Source organism: Musca autumnalis, unplaced genomic scaffold (assembly GCF_047663935.1).
Source record: "Musca autumnalis isolate F117 unplaced genomic scaffold, ASM4766393v1 scaffold_1, whole genome shotgun sequence".
NCBI classification, from domain to species: domain Eukaryota; kingdom Metazoa; phylum Arthropoda; class Insecta; order Diptera; family Muscidae; genus Musca; species Musca autumnalis.
The window spans coordinates 118,093,633-118,112,230 of record NW_027411644.1 but is presented as its reverse complement, the minus strand read 5'-3'; the positions used below and the strand labels follow the sequence as shown (position 1 = coordinate 118,112,230).

Here is an 18,598-nt window from a genome sequence, read left to right as displayed (position 1 = left end):
AGGGACTGGATCGTTAGCAAGTTTATGCTTCCAGAGATAATGACACCAAAGTCCCTAATATTCATCGCTGTCATCTACTAAAATAACTGCTATGGATGATTACACTCGAAAACGTCGTTACATTCGTTACAAACTTCAACTGTTTTAAGATGAACTATCGATGCATTCCTTCGGGTCAATCCAAAAGTTTTGTGCAGCGTACGTAAAAATACCTTATGAAACATTTCCAATGGCTTCGTTTCGTATTTTCCATAGGAGCAATACAAAACGAAACATAACCCACGTTGACCAAACTCGCTGTTTAGTTTCGGTTTGTTTACATTCGTGAGTGCGAACAAAACGAATAGCGAAAACTTCTCAATTCCACAACAACAGATAGAAAACGAAAAAGTTCAAACACATGAATGATTCGTTTGGTGGTTGAAAAACATCCACCAGCGTAGTATGTTCCAAGTATGTTGATGTTAGCTTATAGGGTTGTTATGCAATCAAATGTGTGTGTGTCTGAGTGTGTCATTGATCATTTCGCATAGCAAATGTTTGCCAAAAATTCATTTTATTTCGGTGGTGAATGAAACAACTCGGCATAGCATAGCCGAACTACATTTCAGCAATCGTACGGTTTTCGAAAACGTGTGTGGTTTTGTTTTGTTTTTAGAGCGAAACGATTCAGAGAAACTGAAAAGTTTGTGACTTTGTGTGATTGGTACTAGAATCGTTTTGTTTGTTTGTGTTTTAATTGTTTTTCCAAACTTCCACACTACACACTGTGCTACGCGTTCGAAAACAACTCACGTGCCGACGGAACACACGCTCTGTGCCACCGTACTCATTACTAAGTAAGTAGTTTTACCTTGATACATTATTTTGTAATGGGTTACATAATGACTAACGGATCCGAATTTTTGCTGGGTTGTGACTGTGATAACAAAGGTATATTTTTTCCGACGGTTTTGCCGACGGATATGTGTATACGCTGCACGAACTATCTGACATAGGCAAAACCGTGTGTTGCCAGGCGCCATTTGATTTTTTTGGACAGTTCGACAGTTTTTAGCCTATTCGTACTCAGGACAGTTTGTCATACGACCTTGTGTTGTGTTGTTTACAGTGACTTCAAAAAATCACATTGCAATGTATTCAATAGTGGCCGACACTATCCCAAAAAAAAAACGAAGGTCGTAAGGGTCGCCCAAACTCAACCGTTCTACCAGAATGGTAGATCCATCAAAATTGGACTTCGAAGCAGATGTTCGCCTGTTTCTTCGGCAAAACTGACCTGTGGCGACTATACGGCTTCAGAAATGAAGAACGGTTAATTCTGAATGCTACACTACAATTTGTTTGCCAGAAGTCTCCTGAGACATTTGAAAAACTACCAAGAGAAGACGAATCATTCTGCATCATGACAATGCGAGCTCTCACACATCGATTTAAACCAGCGCCTGTTTGACCGGACAAAACGTGGAATTGAGGGACCATCCGCCGAACAGCCCTGACTGGGATCCAATAACTTAATTTGATTCCAGCATATCAAGAAAAAAGGCGTGGTCAACGATTTTCGTAGCCAGAAGATGCTGTAAAAGTGTTTTGGAGATGTCTCAATCTGAGTGGAAAAAGTGATTCAACAATTGGTTTGAGCGCATGCAAAAGTGTACAAATCAGGCTGGAGACTACTTAAGAAAACAATAAAACTATTTTTGATGGTAAATATTCGCGTTTTCACTGTTAGGCCAGATAGTTATCGTTCAGCCCTCGTGCCCTTCAGCGTTTTCATTGTTAGGCCAGATAGTTATCGTTCAGCCCTCGTACCCTTCAGCCAGTGTGAATTGTATTTTTCATCTATGGACATATATAATACCGACTACACAACCAAAATCATTTTCCCCAAAAATTATATATTTATATATTTCTCAGAATTTTTGGGCTCTTTTTGGACGTATGGAATTGCCGACAGAAATATGAATTTTGATTTAAGCTCTAAAGTATTATCGAAGAGGTACCCAAAAGAATGGACTGTATTGTCCAATTTGGAAGTGTATATTATTTTGGGAGGCATTTCTTTAGATATATATCACGTCCACCAGTCATTTTATTTGGTCACCATATAATTTAGAGCTTTTGGACCATTACGAAGCATGGACTTGCCCACGAAAAAAAAAACAAAATATCGCTGAAAACAGGGCCACAAGGACTACCTTCAGTACAAATTTTCAAAGGATCCTCGAACAGACCTTAAACTACATATAAACAAAAATGATCTTTGATATGTCCCATTTTCGAACTTAAATAAGTTTGGACAAAATATTAGGAGATCCAAAACGGTTGCTTCGCGGACACTATGTTAGGGAAATGTTGAAATTTTGTGGGGGGAAGTCTGGGAAGTAGCAGACATATAGGCACCATCTTCGAACTTTATCCAAGATTCGCTTAGATATTACGATATGCCAAGTTTGGACCAACTCAATATTCGGTTGGAGAGTTGTTGTGCACGCCAACATGGTGACCGTAGAGGTTTTTACAGCTTTCGTGAGATGTTCTCAGGAAGAATGGACTTGCTCGTAAAAAACGTGTGCCATCGTAAAAGGGAAACTTAGTACAACCTGATGCAAAAAAATCAAAACGAATTGTGGGTAAGTCTTTTCCGAAATTTTGTGTGGGAGGTACCCGAAGGAGGGGACTCGCAGAAATATTACAAAGTGCAAAGTATGGTCTAAATCGAGAGTTGTATGCACCATTTTAGCGAAAAGTTTGAACTAGAGTTGGGGGGTACCCGATTGATCCGTTCGAGAGTTATCGTGCGCTCTAGCCAGAGAGGCTCGACTCCAAATTGTCTGACGGATTTCGTCCAAGCATTGTTTCGATAAGGCACATTTTGGTCGTATCCTTTTAGCCTAAAGACTGAGATATTACGAAGTGGAAAGATATTACGATGTGGAAAGTTTTTACCAAATCGGTTACTCCCTTCCAGAGATACCGTGCGCAATATTTAAGCGAAAATGTATGAGATTTTGAGGTGGAGGTACCCGATGGAAAGTTTGACAAAGTTTCGGGTTTTAAAACCATTACATATTTCGATATTACACATTTTTTATTGTATCAAAGTGTATATCGTCACCATAAATGCCCGAAGACGTAACCCACAAATCCAAAACTTTATAGGAGAAGCAAAAACCTTATAAAATGAAAACAGGTTTTATAGAATATCAATCTTATAAGGGCGAATATTTGGAGTATTATCAATCCTGTACGAATGGGAATATGTAGTGAAACCAAACCGCTGAAGCGCTTGGTTTTGGGATCCTCCATTACAACAAAATCTACAATGTTGTCCCATTTTCCGAAATGCCATTTCTTGAATAGGATCGTTATTTTTGAACGTAAAAGCATGAAATTTTGCCAGAGCATGTATTTCAGCTTTATGTATCGGATTCCATCAAAAAACTAAATTCGATTTTCATGTGGGTTACGTCTTCGGGTATTTATGGTGACGATATACCCTCTTTTTTAGCCTTAAGGCTCTGAAATTGAATTTTATGCACATAGCCACCACTTTGGGATATACAAATCCAAAAGCTTTTGGCCTTTTTCACATTCAGATTCTGAGGGGTTTTAGCTGTCGGCAAAGTAGACCGATTCTTTCTTATGTGTTTTGAAGGTTTTAGCTCAATTCTCAAAGCTAATCGGGGCAATCATGAATAAAAATTCCGTGCGGAATTTGTTCCCTTTCCACAATACCACACTGTTTTATTTCCATATTCACTTTTTAAAATTATTTTCCGTGCGGAAAACTCCGAGGGAAATATTCATGATTGTCCTGAATGTGTCAAGATTTTGTTATACAGTAGAATCCGAATAATTGCTAAGGGTTTTCCGTGATTGGTTGATTATCCAAAAACTAAGACTTTTAAGACTTTCTCTTGCCTTTCCGCTCTCTCTCTTGCAAAAACCAAATTTCTTTTACGGCAAATTTTGTGACTTCCGACATACAAATTAAAATAATATCCACACAAACAACAAAAAACACCCCTTCTCTTTTCATAAACTGGAAAATTTTGCAGCGGATTTTTCATTAAAAAAATCCCTTAAATTTCATTATTTCATTTTCATAAAACAAAAACGAAACAATTGTGAATCATTGAAATCTGAGAAAATACGAATCACATGTGAACCGCAGCAATATTAGAAATGGAGCGATAATCCGTCCATCCAGCCATCCATACGATGACGATAGGTAGACAGACAGACCCATAGACCGACCATAAATAACTGTATTGTCATTTGAATAAACAATAGATTTGATTGTCTGACGCTTTGCATACGTTATGCGTCTGTTTTATGGCGGCTATGAGTTCATATTCCGATTGATGACTATATTCCACGCCGAACACCACGCCACAATAGACAACAAATATAACAATTGGATAGGCAAATGATTGCAGAGAGAGGGGCGAGCGAGTGCATCAAGAGATAAAGAAAATCTGTGGCCAGCAGCCCAGTTTTTGTAATGAGTCACCTACCTTATAGTCATCTAGCGACGATGGTGGTTGTGGTGCTGGTTGGGGGGGGGGGGGGGGGGGGAGGGTCGGTCTTGGCAGCGGTAATGGTTACATTGCGTTTATTCGTGACCAAACAATCAAATGATATGAGTTTTTATTTTATTTGCTCATAAAGTTGATGTACAGTACATATTTGAATATGAATTAGGAGGGTGGGTATGATAAGTTTGGTTAAATTGCATATTTTTGTTACGAATGTTATGATAGAGTTGAGTTAATTTGGTTGAACTTCCGTTAATTGAAAAATTTGAATTAGTTTTACAACAACAACTACTGTGTAGAATTTTCTCAATCATTTCGGTTCTTACTTCCTATGTTTCGGTTCTTACTTCCTATGTTTCGGTTCTTACTTCCTATGTTTCGCTTAGTACGTGTTGAGTGCTTGTCGCTAAGATTCGAGATGTTACCAGATCCTCCATCTAGAAACATCGGCAACAAGAAGCGCCCAATCGCCAATAAATACCAAGGAATTGTGAGGCAATAAGTGAGTAGGAAATCAGACCGCGAACTAAACAGTCATTTAAAGATGAAGTAAAGGAAAGCTGTGCGCTCAGTAAATTAAAGTGGGTTAGGAATAGTTAAAGTAAAATCCATAAAGCTTTGTAGAAACGTAATCTAAAAGAACCCTGCTTTATTTGGTACAAATCGTATCGTATAAAACAACGTCTACACGGAGTTTTGTTAAACTTAATTCCATCTCAAAAACTGATTAACAAATTTGATGTCAACTTTTTTATATTTCACATCAAATCTGACTTCCAAAAAGCACGAACTAAGCTTGTGAATTCTCACAGTTTTAACCTAATCCACATAAAATGTCCAAATTTAGTTCCATTTAGGGGTAGTACTTAGTTAACTTGTTCAAATGTTTTGCTTTTGATATCACTTCGACTGGCAAACCACGCAAATGTCAAAGAGTTAGCCAAACACACCTTGGTTATATGCCGAACAAACACACAACAATTTAAATTTTCCTGTGAATTTTCTGCCAGATCTCCACCACCCCAAGGTTGTAGAGTGCATTCACAATGAGTTGTGTATGCTGTGGGCATGACTAGTGGTGGCTGGTGATGGAATAGTCACCGCAATATCCATTAATGGCTGGAGAGGCCGGCCGGTCGGCCGTTTGTTCAGGTTTGGTTGGCGACATCATAAATTTGAATTTGTAGATTTTTCTATTTGCAAAATAAACACAACAAATGTTACTCATTCAGAGATGAGATGTCAGTTTGGTTGGGCGCCAACAACTGCAGCATTGAAATATTACACAGGGAGAAATTATCTAAGATTTTTTCCTCATTTAAAAAACGGTCTTTCGTCAAATCGAAGTTCAAGTAAGTAGAGATGTATACAAAATTATTTTCCACGAACATCCCCTTTAAAGGACATGGGGAGACTTCTCTCATATAAACCCAAAGGGGCCCGGTTCTATGCACCGGATTAACTCGAAGGAATCCCCGACCAAGAGCCGTCACCTAAACAGTTATGTGTGTTTGTGTTCGTTTATTTTATCCCGGAATGCCTACTCTGAGCTGTTTTGGTCCGTGTCGGGATAGAGATGAACTTCGGGCCATTATGGATCTGTTCCGTTTGCCAGATCCGCATCCGACCACATGTCAACATCGGTGAGATGCAATTGATTTAGGTCATGGCTGCACTTCCGAAAGTGCTCTGGCCTTAGTCGCACCCGTGATTACTGCAATAAGTATGCTGCTGCGCCAGAACATCTCCCCGGGTGTCTCCAACTTTGTAGTCTGATTCTTAATCGTCGTCGGAATACGAGACGCCCCCGCAGTCTCCCCAACAACAAACGCAGCGTCTAACACCGCAAGTTGTTGTTCAGCGGCCCGGAAATGTACCATTCCTGTAATTCATTTGTAACGGTCTCTGCAATAAGGTCAGCTTTATGAGGCAAAAAAAAAAAAACATCAGGGTCGCCGCAATCTAGGAAACAAAATTTACCTTCACCTGTAGCTTGCAGCGTTGCGATGGTAACAACGTTCTGCGGAAGGATCGAACAAGAAACGGAGGAGGAGGACTTGCCTTCCTAATACACGCCGTCTGTCCAGTACAGATCTACTTGGCTTGAGCTTGACTTTTGTGACACATACATGGGGGTAGCAGAAAATTGTGCTACTACCACGGTAGAGTTGCTTAATGTGTATACGCTCGATATTAGTTCGTTTTTTAAGGGATACAACCGTCTGGTGCTAGGGGATTTTAATGCCCATCATAAGCTTTGACATTCCGACCTAGGTAATGACCAGAGGGGTACAGCGCTGGCCGATCAAATTGATAGCTCCACGTTTTGGTTGGGGAATTAAGACGCTCCTACGAGGATAGGAGAAGACTGCCACAACTCGCCAGTTAACACCATTGTGGCACCTGATCTGATAAATGACGTATCCTGGCAACCTGTAATTTCCCTTAGCTCAGACCACCTTCCTATCATCGTCTCCGTAAATAGACCATCCGACTCCATAACCTCTGAAGGCCGTACTTTTCGGAACCATAGAACAGCTGATTGGCAAGGGAGTTTCCAATCACAATTACAGAAACCTGCTCTTTCCCTCAGATCCTCGGGTGCCTGATAAAATTTTCCGGGGCATCATCACAACAACAACCGCTCGCTACATAGATACCTGTTGGTAAAATACCCGCAATTAGAGCAAATTTCCCGACAGAGGCGTCGGGATTAGCAAATGAGGTTCGTCCAACAACGCTGAAGAAGGGAACTTACTCTTTTTAAAGTCAACAGGCTTGTAGGCGAGTCTAATTGCGAAAAGTGGCTAGAACACCTGAAGCAATGCCTTGTGCCTTGTTATTTTAACCGGCAATTCATAGAGAACACTGAGAGTGATAGGGCGAAGAGGAGTTTGCTACGCCGTATAAGAAGCCCTCTCAGCCTCGGTGGTACCACCACAATTTACAATGGCCGATGTTGCAGATGTCATCCGAAACGCGAAATCATCCAAAGCGTTGGGCCCACACGGAATCTTAATGGTAATGCTTAAGTAAATGGATAAACCCCGCGTTATATATTTGACAAGTGTCTATCGTTAGCTATTAATATAGTAAAAGAAGCTACTGAAGCCAGGCAAGGATGCCAGCAGAGGTGAATCGTACAGTACCTCTAAAATCTGTCGCCGGTTGCGAAAAGTCTAGAGGTACTATTCTTCCCCATGATAGGAATGAATGAGTTTCCAAGTTGCCCAACATCAGCATCGATTCCGGGATATTTACGGTACCACAACATCATTACACGCCATACCCACACATATCAGTAGAGTACTGAATCAGAACAGGTCGTTCGATTGAACAGTCACGGTGGTTCTATAGAAGACTTTCGATATTGTCAACCATGTCAAACTGTTTGAGGAAACCCGATCAAATTTGAAACGTGGAATAAATAATTATATGTGTGGATGCCAGTCATACGTGGAATTCAGGAAGTGGGGTGATATCTCGGGAACTGCTTAACATTTCCTGTATTCCACTTCATCAAACGTCGGCTACCTTCCCTAATGTCGTTTGTGTAAATTTTAACTCTTATTTATCCAATCCAACCCCCTTATTCCGCATGCAAAATATAAATATATATTCCACTAAATCTGCGGCCACATAACTGACTGTCCTGGTCGATGGTAACCTAATTTCGACCACTAACTACCCCATGATTCATGATTGAATAGGGCAAGGATTGATGACAACGTGCTAAACATCTGCTCAGCATTCGTCTCATGCCCGCACGATCCACTGCACGCACGACATCCTTTAAGCTAACGAGGATATATACCCTCTGATACGATCAAGTATGTTTGGACGAAATACGTTTCAGACAATTTGGAGTCGTCATCATCATCAGATTTGGTCCAAATTTTGCCCCACCAAATATATGGTCCAAACTTAGGTGAAGTTCGGAGATAGACCATATCGGAACACTCCATCGGGTAACTCCCCCACAAAAGTTAATGTTTCTTGCTAAAATGGTGCGCGTAACTCACAAAGGGATTTAATGATTCGGGCCACACTTTGGGCATCGCAATATGTCTTCCATACATAGATCAGGTTCGAATGTGGACTATATCGGTCTACTAATTCCGGTACCTTCCACAAAAATTTAAAAAATTTTCGCTGGTCCTATTACAACGGTACAATTGTTCCTTAGGTATAGACTGGTTGATCTAGAGGTTTCCTTTTGCACCTGTGAAGAGGAAGATCTCTCTCTCCTGCCGTGCTTGCAAGGGCGAAAACCTGTTCACAAAATTATTACAGTTGATGCTCTCGGAGATAACACCCAAGCAGGTACTGCATGAATCGAGAATATCTTATTGTGCTGATGCATCATTAAAACATTGGTCTCCTCATGAAGATGGTCCAATGTTGTCTTGAGGAGGCAGGATGTTACTGTCCTCTGCGCGGCATTAAGTTTTGAATGTTTTTCCGACATTTGCATACCACACTGGCGCTGCGTAGTTTACCATAGACCGTCTAATGCTTTGTACGAGGTCAACAAGGTTTCTTTATAAGCACCCCAAGTGCCAGCTTGAGGGCCTTGTTGTTACTTCTGATCTTGTCACAAATAGCTGTTGTTGTTGTTGTAGCGGTTTCTACATGTATGTGTATATCTTCATTTTATTGATTCGACTCTGAAAGGACGCCACCTGAATAGGATTAGTCCAAAGTGAGAGTGGAGTCAGGTTAGTCGGGTTCGTTGGACAGTATAAAGATGCTGCATAGTATGCGGACCAGTGCCGCATGCTGGGCAGATATTGTGCACCAATCAGATCTTAGTTGTGTCAACACGATTCTCGTTTGCCGTGGTGGATGATCTTCGAGGACGATGTTCGCACTATAGGCTTTTAGAGCCTCAGCGACCACATCAGTGTGAATATCTCTCAAACCTGCCTTATTAGAACGTTGATCTAGGGGTTCTCTTTTATATCTCTGGACCTCCCTTTCCAGATAACGATACCGATACCGAACCTGACTCGTCTGGTAGGTTCGGACATATGCTCCCAGGCGAGTCAAGGACCACTATAAAAGTTTCTGAGAGGTTTTAAAAATTCTACACCATTTACAATGCTGATCAAAGCTCGGGGTGTAATGTTAGCTTATATTTCCTGAGTATTTGAAATATGTAAATTCTCCTAAACTAAAATTGGACTGCATAGAAGTCTCTCTCCTAACTTATCTGAAAATAGCTTTTTAATCTTAATCTTCCTAATTATGGAAAGCAACTTTAGTTCAGTTGCTTTCCGAATTACCACAATAGCAGCATCTTCATTGAAAACTAAAAAAATCTCAATTTTCCAATAATTTGAAATACAAATTATTTCTCTTTTAAAGTACCCTGGCAAAATTATCTGTAAGAAAAATATTATCTATCACTTACCTGATGAGGTGATGGTGAGGCTTGTGAAGGTTGAGGTGACGGACTTGGCGCATGACTCGGACTACTGCTGGGCGGTGGACCACCGTGCTGTGCATGATGAGGTGATGCTGGTGGCAGGGGATGACTACCTGGGCCAGGACTAGGAGCAGGCGATGAACCACCAGGCCAAGGCCGATTTGGTTCCGGATACTGTAAAGGAAAAAAAACAAACCGAACAAATATAAAAACAGTACAAATTAAACATCCCAGCAAATCATCAACAGAAATAAATTAATAATTCAGCTGTAGAATTCCCAGAACGACCAACAACTATACATTGTACAAAAAACAAATAAAATAAAATAAAACAACAACATATACATATAACAAAATATTTATAAAATTAAATTACATTTGTGTTCAGTTCAAAAGCTGTTTCTTGTTTTTGTTTTTGTTTTTTGTTACGCAAAATGTAGCCTAATGCTGAAATAAATTGCATTTTCCACAGTAACTTTTCATTTGTATTTTCCATGGAATGAACGCTTTTTCTGCTTGTTTTTCTTGGTTTGCGGCTGATTTGTTTTTTTTTTTTTTTTTTTTTTTTTTTTGTTTTGATAGAATGTATGGAGGCAAAACAAACAGAAAAAAGCAAATCCATGGATGTGTGTGTGAAAGCACATACGAGAGAAATGTTTTATGTGTGTCCTTGTATTTATTGTTCCGCTTTGTTTGTTGAGCACGCTCTTCTCTCCATAATGAAATGAAAAACATTGTGAAGCGTGTATTTTACATGGACTTTTTTTTCGTGTGTGTTTTTGCTCAACAAAAATCTATGAATAAAATTAATCCTTTATTAAAATTGAATGCTGTGATGGACTATGGTCGGTCGGTCGCACATCACATTCACTGCAGATACGGGTAGGTTTTATTCATTAACATTTGTTCTCATTTTCAACATCATCGTCATAAAACCTAAAAAACTTCGTAATCTTTACGTCGATAACTTTTCATAAATTCAATATTATGGCAATTAGTTTGCAATATCCAATGTGAAATGTTATGATATCGAGACTAGCATGTACCTGCTACTTCGTTAACGGAAACAGAGATTTTGTTATTTTTCTCTTTCGAGACGAGCTAATTCATCAGAAGGTTTTTTTTGTAAATGAAAAAGAATGTCAGAGAAATTGTCATCCCAAACCACTACACTACATGTTTCGCACTTTGGTGAGAAGCGCTCATCAGGTGTATTATGTGCGGCAATCTGACTATGTCTCTACCCTAAATTTTTCCTTCTATATATGCTGAATTTATTGCAAATTTGCAATTAGGAATTCAATGCACCGGATTGTTTATTAAAAGGGAATCAATCATAAACTCAAGCATGTACCACTGATCTAAAGGGCTCTTGTTGATATGGGGATTTTTGTTTTTATTAACTCTCTCTAGATCATGAAGATCCTTCCAGACGTGCCTGGATGGGGAAAACCATTCCCCAAGATTGTGCAAAGAATACTCACGGCTATAACACCCAGATGCAAATACTTAAACGACAGCAACTTGTTGTGCTGATGAGAATGCACCCTGTAGCAGTCCTCAGGTGGGCATTCTGGCAGTTTTGAATATACTTGCGCTGCATACCACAGTGGCGGAGCATAGCTTACTACAAACCAGCCTTTTTCTTTATAATAGGTCAACAACGTTTCTTTGTCAGCACCCCAAATGCTGCCGGCCAACGACTTGAGAACCTTGCGGCTACTTCTGATACTGTCGCAAATAACCGTGGCTTGCGCGAATTCATTCAACATGATATCGTTCGTCACACCAAATATCCTGGTGTAGTTACCAATGGACCAATATGTTTAGGGGTAGACACATTTCAGCCCTCCAGGTGGTGAAATGGATTTAACGACTGATATTTTCATATTCCTCAGATGGAAGAAGTGCACTATGCCAGATATGTAGACACTTAACCTGTCACATATGCCATCGACAATAGGAACCGATGCCAAGCTCGTACAATCTTGGCATACATTAGATCTCTATGCTATACGAAGGGTGTGGACTATCAGAAAGGTAGAGGTTATACAGTTCCGGAGATATCACACCGCCCTAGGGAACTCCCTCTTTCATGTGATGGGTCTTTGACTTCTGAAATCGTCTGAAGTCGTTTGTGACTGATTATACAACGTTTCAACAACAACTGTATGAAAATCTTCTCTATGCCCACGAACAGCTTGGCATGATTGACGGTATCGAAGGTCTCCAATAGGTAATGACTGTTCGGTCGCACGGCCTGTTCTGGTTCAGTCCTGAACTGATATCTGTGGATATGGCGTCCAATACTGTTGTGGTACTGTGCATTTTCAGGAATTCATGCTGATGTGGGGCAAATAGGAATCAGCCTGGCTTCAGTGGCGTGACCATCCTGCCAGGCTTCTGGTGCACTTATTAAATACTGAACTCGGGGTTCATCCCACTTGCCTAAACATTACCATTGAGATTCCGTTTGGGCCCAACACTTTGGATGATTTCGCGTTTCGGATAATATCTGCAACATAGTTCATCGTCAATTATGGTGGTACCTTCTCGGCTGGGAGGGCTCTTCTTACACGGCGTTGCACATTCCTCTTCGCCCTATCACTATCGGAGAGATCTATAAATTGCCGGTTAAAATATCACGCGCACCTCTTCGGATCTGCTACTGTCACGCCGTGGAAAGTATTGGACGCGTTCTATTATCCTTCTTTCCCAAAGTTCAGAGTTCATACGATGAAGCTCATCATGCTCATTTGCTCCCATCCTATCGCCTCTGCTGGGAAATTTGGTCTGATTTCAGGTATTCGACCAGTAAGTATGTTGTGAACGGCTGCAGCTGTGATGATGTCCAGGAAAATTTCTCAGCTACTCGAGGATCTGAGGGAATTATTCCTGCAGTTGTGGAACTTACTCTTGAAGTCAATTGGCCCAACTTTTAAGGCTTTAGTGTTTGTACGACGAAGCTCGTCACGCTTATTTGCTAGCCCCGTCGCTTCTGCTGGGAAATTTGGTCTAATTTCGGGTATTAGATGTAGCGAGTGGTTGCAGCTGTTATGATATGCCGGAAAATTCCTCAGCAACTCGAGGATCTGAGGGAATGGGTAGCCCGCAGAAACGGTGATCAATCAGATTTTCCATGGTTCAGAGAAGTACGGCGGTCAGAGGTTATAAAGACATTCGGGTGGTCTGTTAACGGTGGCCTGAGCCAAGGGAAATGACTGGTTGCCAGGACACGTCATTTATCAGACCGAATGCCACGATGGTGATGTCCAAAATGTAGGCCTGTCAATTTGCTTTGGCCATAGCCTATGACGGATGGAAAGTCAAGCTCTTGATGAGCATTGTAGTGTCCCTAACACCAGACAATTAAAGCCCTCCAAAAGTGAATTATGGTCAGGCATATAACGCAAGGCATAGCTATTAATCGGCGACATCTACATATTAAGCAATTCTACCTCGGCAGTCCCATACTTTACTGCTACGGTCATACATTCCATGTATGGGCCACTAGAGTCAACTTCAAGTGAGATAGGTCTGTATTGGACAGACCGGTGTATAAAAAGGTAAGTCATCCTCCACCGCTTCTTGTACGACCCTTCCGCAAAACGATGTAACCATCGCAACGTTGCAAGCTTCAAGTGACAGTGAGCTTCGTTTCAATGTCAGGCGACCATGGTGTTCTTTCGACTTATAAAGTCTACAATTTCGTTGAATTTGTTGCGCAGTCCGGGCCATTAGATGCTGCGTTTGTAGTTGTTGGCTCAGCAAGTAGCAACACAACTTTTATCCAACCCCCGAAGCGTAGTCTTACGTACCGGATTGACACCAACCCAGACTTTAAAACGATCCGAGACAATTTACCACTCATACGAAAATTCTTCAAATATCGTGTGGGAGATTCAAAAAGGAGTGGACAGATTGCTCCATATTCGAACCTGATCTACGAGTATGTCTGAAGTAAATATTGCGATGTGCAAAGTTTGCACTAAGTCGACTTTGAAAGATATCGTGAAAGATATCTTGAACTTCTGTGGGGGGAGGTAGGTATCCGAAGAAGTAATGAACGCAAACAAACGAAACGATCCCCGTACCATTCAGACAACGTAACAAACTTTTCGTTTTTTTCTGAATCGTTTCGTTCTCAAAACAAAACAAATCCACAAACTATTCAACTGAAGAAGAACTAAACTGTACGATTACTGAAATGTACTTCGGCTATGCTGTTCCTAGTTGTTTCATTCACGAACGCAACAAAATGAATCGATTGTAAACGGTTGCTGTGCGAAATGATGACACATTCAATGACACATATTTCATTGCTTAACAACCCTATAAACTAGCATCAACATACTTGGAATATACTGCAGTGGATGTTTCAATCAACCACCAAACGTTTGTAGTGTGTATTGTACGGTTTCGTTTTCTATGAGCTGTTGTGAAGTTGAGAACTTTTCATTTTTCGTTTTGTTCGCACTCACGAATGTAAATAAAACGAAACTAAACAGCGAGTTCGTTCAACATGGGTTATGTTTCGTTTTGTTCTTATCGAAAATACGAAACGAAACTTTTGCAAACGATATGAACCGATATGACACATCTTCGAACTCGATCTATGTTTGGACAAAATATTACGAGGTGTAAAGTTTGGACGCAATTAGCTGATCCGTTCGAGGGTTATTGTGCGCACCAGTTAGACAGACAGACGCACAAACAGGGCTAAATTAGTTCCAAATTAACTACTTGTTCATCCAAACATACTTGTGGTCAAAAACGATTGTTTCGATAAGGTAAATTTTTGATCGAATCGAACGAAGTGTAGCTTCGTTAATCTAAAGGCTGAGATTATAATAAAGTAGAACCAAGGTTGTCAATGGCCTTAGCTGGCACCTTCGTGATATCAGTTAACTTCATATGATATGCTCAACATTCTAGTAGCTCCAGCCGTTGTTCTAGGTATTAATGATGCAAATTCATCCTGCCTTCGGGAGCAGCCGCGGCCAGCTCAATGTGGGAAAAAATCACGTTGAAAAGCCCGTAAGCCGGTGTCAGGGATTTTTTGATTAAAAGGATAAATAAATAAATGTCCGAGTAACTATGATTCTTGGATTGGCGACACTGTTTCTTGTTGTAACAGTATATTATATGTTGTATGTCCATTTGCCTTCTTAATCTGACTCTGGCTGACATAGATCAAGGTCTAATAATGTGGCCACTTTGATTAGTTGTAAACACAAAGCGATTATAGTTTTTTGATTAGGCTTGGCAAGGCACTGGATAAAGTGCAGTGTGTCGTGCGCGTCATCAATCCTTGTCCTATAGGAATTTATACGGCTACAACATCGCAAACCTAGTTGAGCTCTCATCTATTGATGATGAACTTCAGAGAACTGCGAATATAACAGACGGCTGCAACCTAACTCAGAATCACTGTGCAAAGTATGGGACAAATGTTTTCTGTTAAGCCACCGCCGCACATTTGACATAAAAACCGTCCATAAATCATTACAACAACTCCTTTAGTATTCATTAATAATTTTCATTTTTTTTTTTGCATTTAAAGGGATAATAATAATACCGAACGCAAAATGTTTTCATCATTGTTGGGGGGGATAATCAATCAATAATGCAAAGAATTCAATTTTTGTTTGGCATCAATACCAATTCTAATTAACTATTCAGAGCTTGAAATCCTTGAATAAAGTTCAAAAATAATGAATATCCTACACGCACACACAACACTGCACACACACTATTATATTGTTGAGTAAATACAAACGAATTGACAAACAAATGAATATGTAAATGATTGCCTGACTGACAGACTGACTGACAGTGAAACTAACACACACACATACTCTCTGCTGAGCTTAAAAATTACAGAGAAATCGTTGAACATTGAAAATGAATTAAAAATGTATAACGATGACAAACGTAGATAAAAGATCGAAGGGAATGAGACAAACACACACACAAAGGATAAATACCTCATATAATGGGGAAGAGAGGAGAGAGAAAAGTAAATGCCTCATTGTTAGGGGGAGGGCACAAATGTCCAATGATATGATGTTAAACGTTCAGAGAACGATGGACAAACACAATCGAATATTAAATAAATTACAAGGATAATTACGGACGAACGTCGGTGATGACAGAATTTTAAAGAATCTTCGATTTTCTATATCTGGAAATGTAAACGAAGAAACGAAAATGTTTGTTTGATTAAGGTCAGAAGACCACCGCTTATATTATCCGCACAGACATACAGACCAGAGGTCATCATTATCAATTTTAGAATTCCTCATCAGCTATTTGTGAATCGTTCTGGAATTTTCACCGACAGTAGTCAGTCCTTGTTGTCGAGACTACCTTGTCAACAGGCGTTCTTCTGCTGTGATGAATGGGGGACGTATCCGAGTACGGCATTCGCCCTATACCTTTGAACTGCATATACAACAGTATCAGTGTGACTCGTTGATTTGATTTGATTTGATTTATTTATTAGTACCCCACACAACAACACCGAAGTGTTATAATTGACAGTGTGGGTTAGTATTTTTATAAATGTATTACAACAGAAAATATATTTCTTAAGATTATACTCTACAATATAAACTGTAAATGTAATAATAATTGGAACAAAAGTACATTGTTGAGATAACTGAAATAAATATTTGGAAATATTGCAATGAATAATTAAAGAAATCGTTCAGATAGATTAGGGTACGATAATTAGAATGAAATGAAGATGAAAACAGTGAACGATGAAGTTATGTCGGTCCAAACATTCGATAAAGTGTTGATTTAAATATTGATGCATTGCCTTGGAGTTGGATGTTATCTGGTAGTTGGTTCCAAAGTTTAGCAGAGTATATGTAGAAATGCCAGTCAGAGACCTTGGATTGGTGCCGTGGTATAATCAGTTTTTTCCCTCTGGGTGACTGAGCGAATTGTAAGTAGTCGAAGAGATACCTTGGTTCCATTGTATATATGATCTTGTGAAGTAATGTTAGAACTTTAATTTTGAGAAGATTGTCGAAGGTAACTCCGTACAGTTTATGTGAGATTGGGGAGGTACTGTCGCGCCGCCGTAAGCAGTAAACGTATCTCAAAATAGCATTATATGCAACGTTTAGGCGGTCGTGGCTCTTTTTGTCGCATGATGCAAATAATTCGCATCCATACAGTAGTTGTGGCACAAGATATGTTTTGGCAAGAAGTGTCCTGATGTTTAGTGGTGTGAAACGTTGGCAGGCGTAGAGTGTTCTTAGCATTCCAAATACTTTCCCTGTGGTCAATTGTATGTGATTGTGCCATTTAAGACGATTGTTAAACATTACTCCCAGGTTTTTCACTTCATTTACGATGCTAATTGATTGGTTGTTTAATATAATATCGTGACAAACAAGGGACTGTGCAAGTTTAGATTTGCTTAGTATTAGGCATTTAGTCTTAGCAGGATTTAGGAATAAATCATTGTTTCTGGCCCACTCGTAAACATTAAGTAAATCCTCGTTCAACATGGCCGTTAGCGATTGAATTTCAGATTTGGGGCTACTTAGGTATAGCTGCACGTCATCAGCATAAACATGGAACTGAGGAACACCTCTCTTAATTATCAAACCATTTGACACTTTATGATTGCAGTAGACAGATTGGGTTCTGTATTGCAGGTATGAACTAATGAGTCGAACAGAGGTATCAGAAAAACGAAACAGTGATTTCAGTTTTGAGCAAAGAATATTATGGTTTACACAATCGAATGCCTTCGAGTGATCCAACAGAACTAAGAACGTTATATTTCCAGAATCAATCTTATTCCTTATACATTCAGACACATCCATTAGTGCTGTTATGCAGCTGTGGTTGGGCCTGAAGCCAGATTGACGTTCAAACAATAAGTTTTGAAGTTGAAAGTGGTGCGTAATTTGCTCGTGTATAATTTTCCCGAACACTTTTGAAAGAAAGGGTAAAATAGCAATTGGCCTATATTCTTTGTTGGTTTTGAGAATTGGAATAACTTTGGCATGTTTCCACGTATTGGGGTATGTACTTGTCGTGATGATTGTATTGAAAATGTGTGTTATGTGGTTAAGAATATAAGGCAGGAGTAGTTTGACAAATTTTGGATGCAACATGTCAGTTCCCATAGCATTTGATTTAACTGATATGCATGAGGAGAGGACTTCAGGTGGAGAGACGCAGTTAAATTCAAGCATGTTAGTGAGTTCACTGTTCACATTCCAACTAGATTGTGATATTGTTTGTGCATCGCCCGATTGAGGAAAAGTGGGACTCGATATACCTGATGTCGGAATGAGGTCCACAAACTGCTGGTTCAATGTCTCAACATCAATTTCCGATCCAAGAGATTGGTTTTTCCATTTGCCTATGCCAATTTCCCGGATGATTTTCCATTTCTGCTGGGAATTTAGATTTAGAGGTTTTCCTTGTGCCTTTGGACTTGTTTCTATCTCTAGATCATGAAGATCTCTCTTGGTGTGCCTGTGTGGGGAGAAACCTGTCCACAAGAATGATTGTGCAGGCATCCTCACATCGATATCACCCAAGCTGGTACTTTATCGGCAACATATTGTTGTGCGGGTGCCCCGGTATAATGAGAAGGCGC

At 40.0% G+C, this 18,598-nt stretch overlaps 1 protein-coding gene across 25 annotated transcripts in view; it reads right to left on the bottom strand.

The window, feature by feature from the left end:
- osa (trithorax group protein osa) overlaps positions 1–18,598 on the bottom strand; it is a 183,120-nt gene that overhangs the window by 87,901 nt on the left and 76,621 nt on the right. For all 25 annotated transcript variants that reach the window (XM_073990048.1, XM_073990192.1, XM_073990116.1 and 22 more), the window contains one exon: positions 9,955–10,143. In XM_073990048.1, the coding sequence (XP_073846149.1) occupies positions 9,955–10,143 (189 nt within the window). The remainder of the gene's footprint in view (positions 1–9,954; positions 10,144–18,598) is intronic.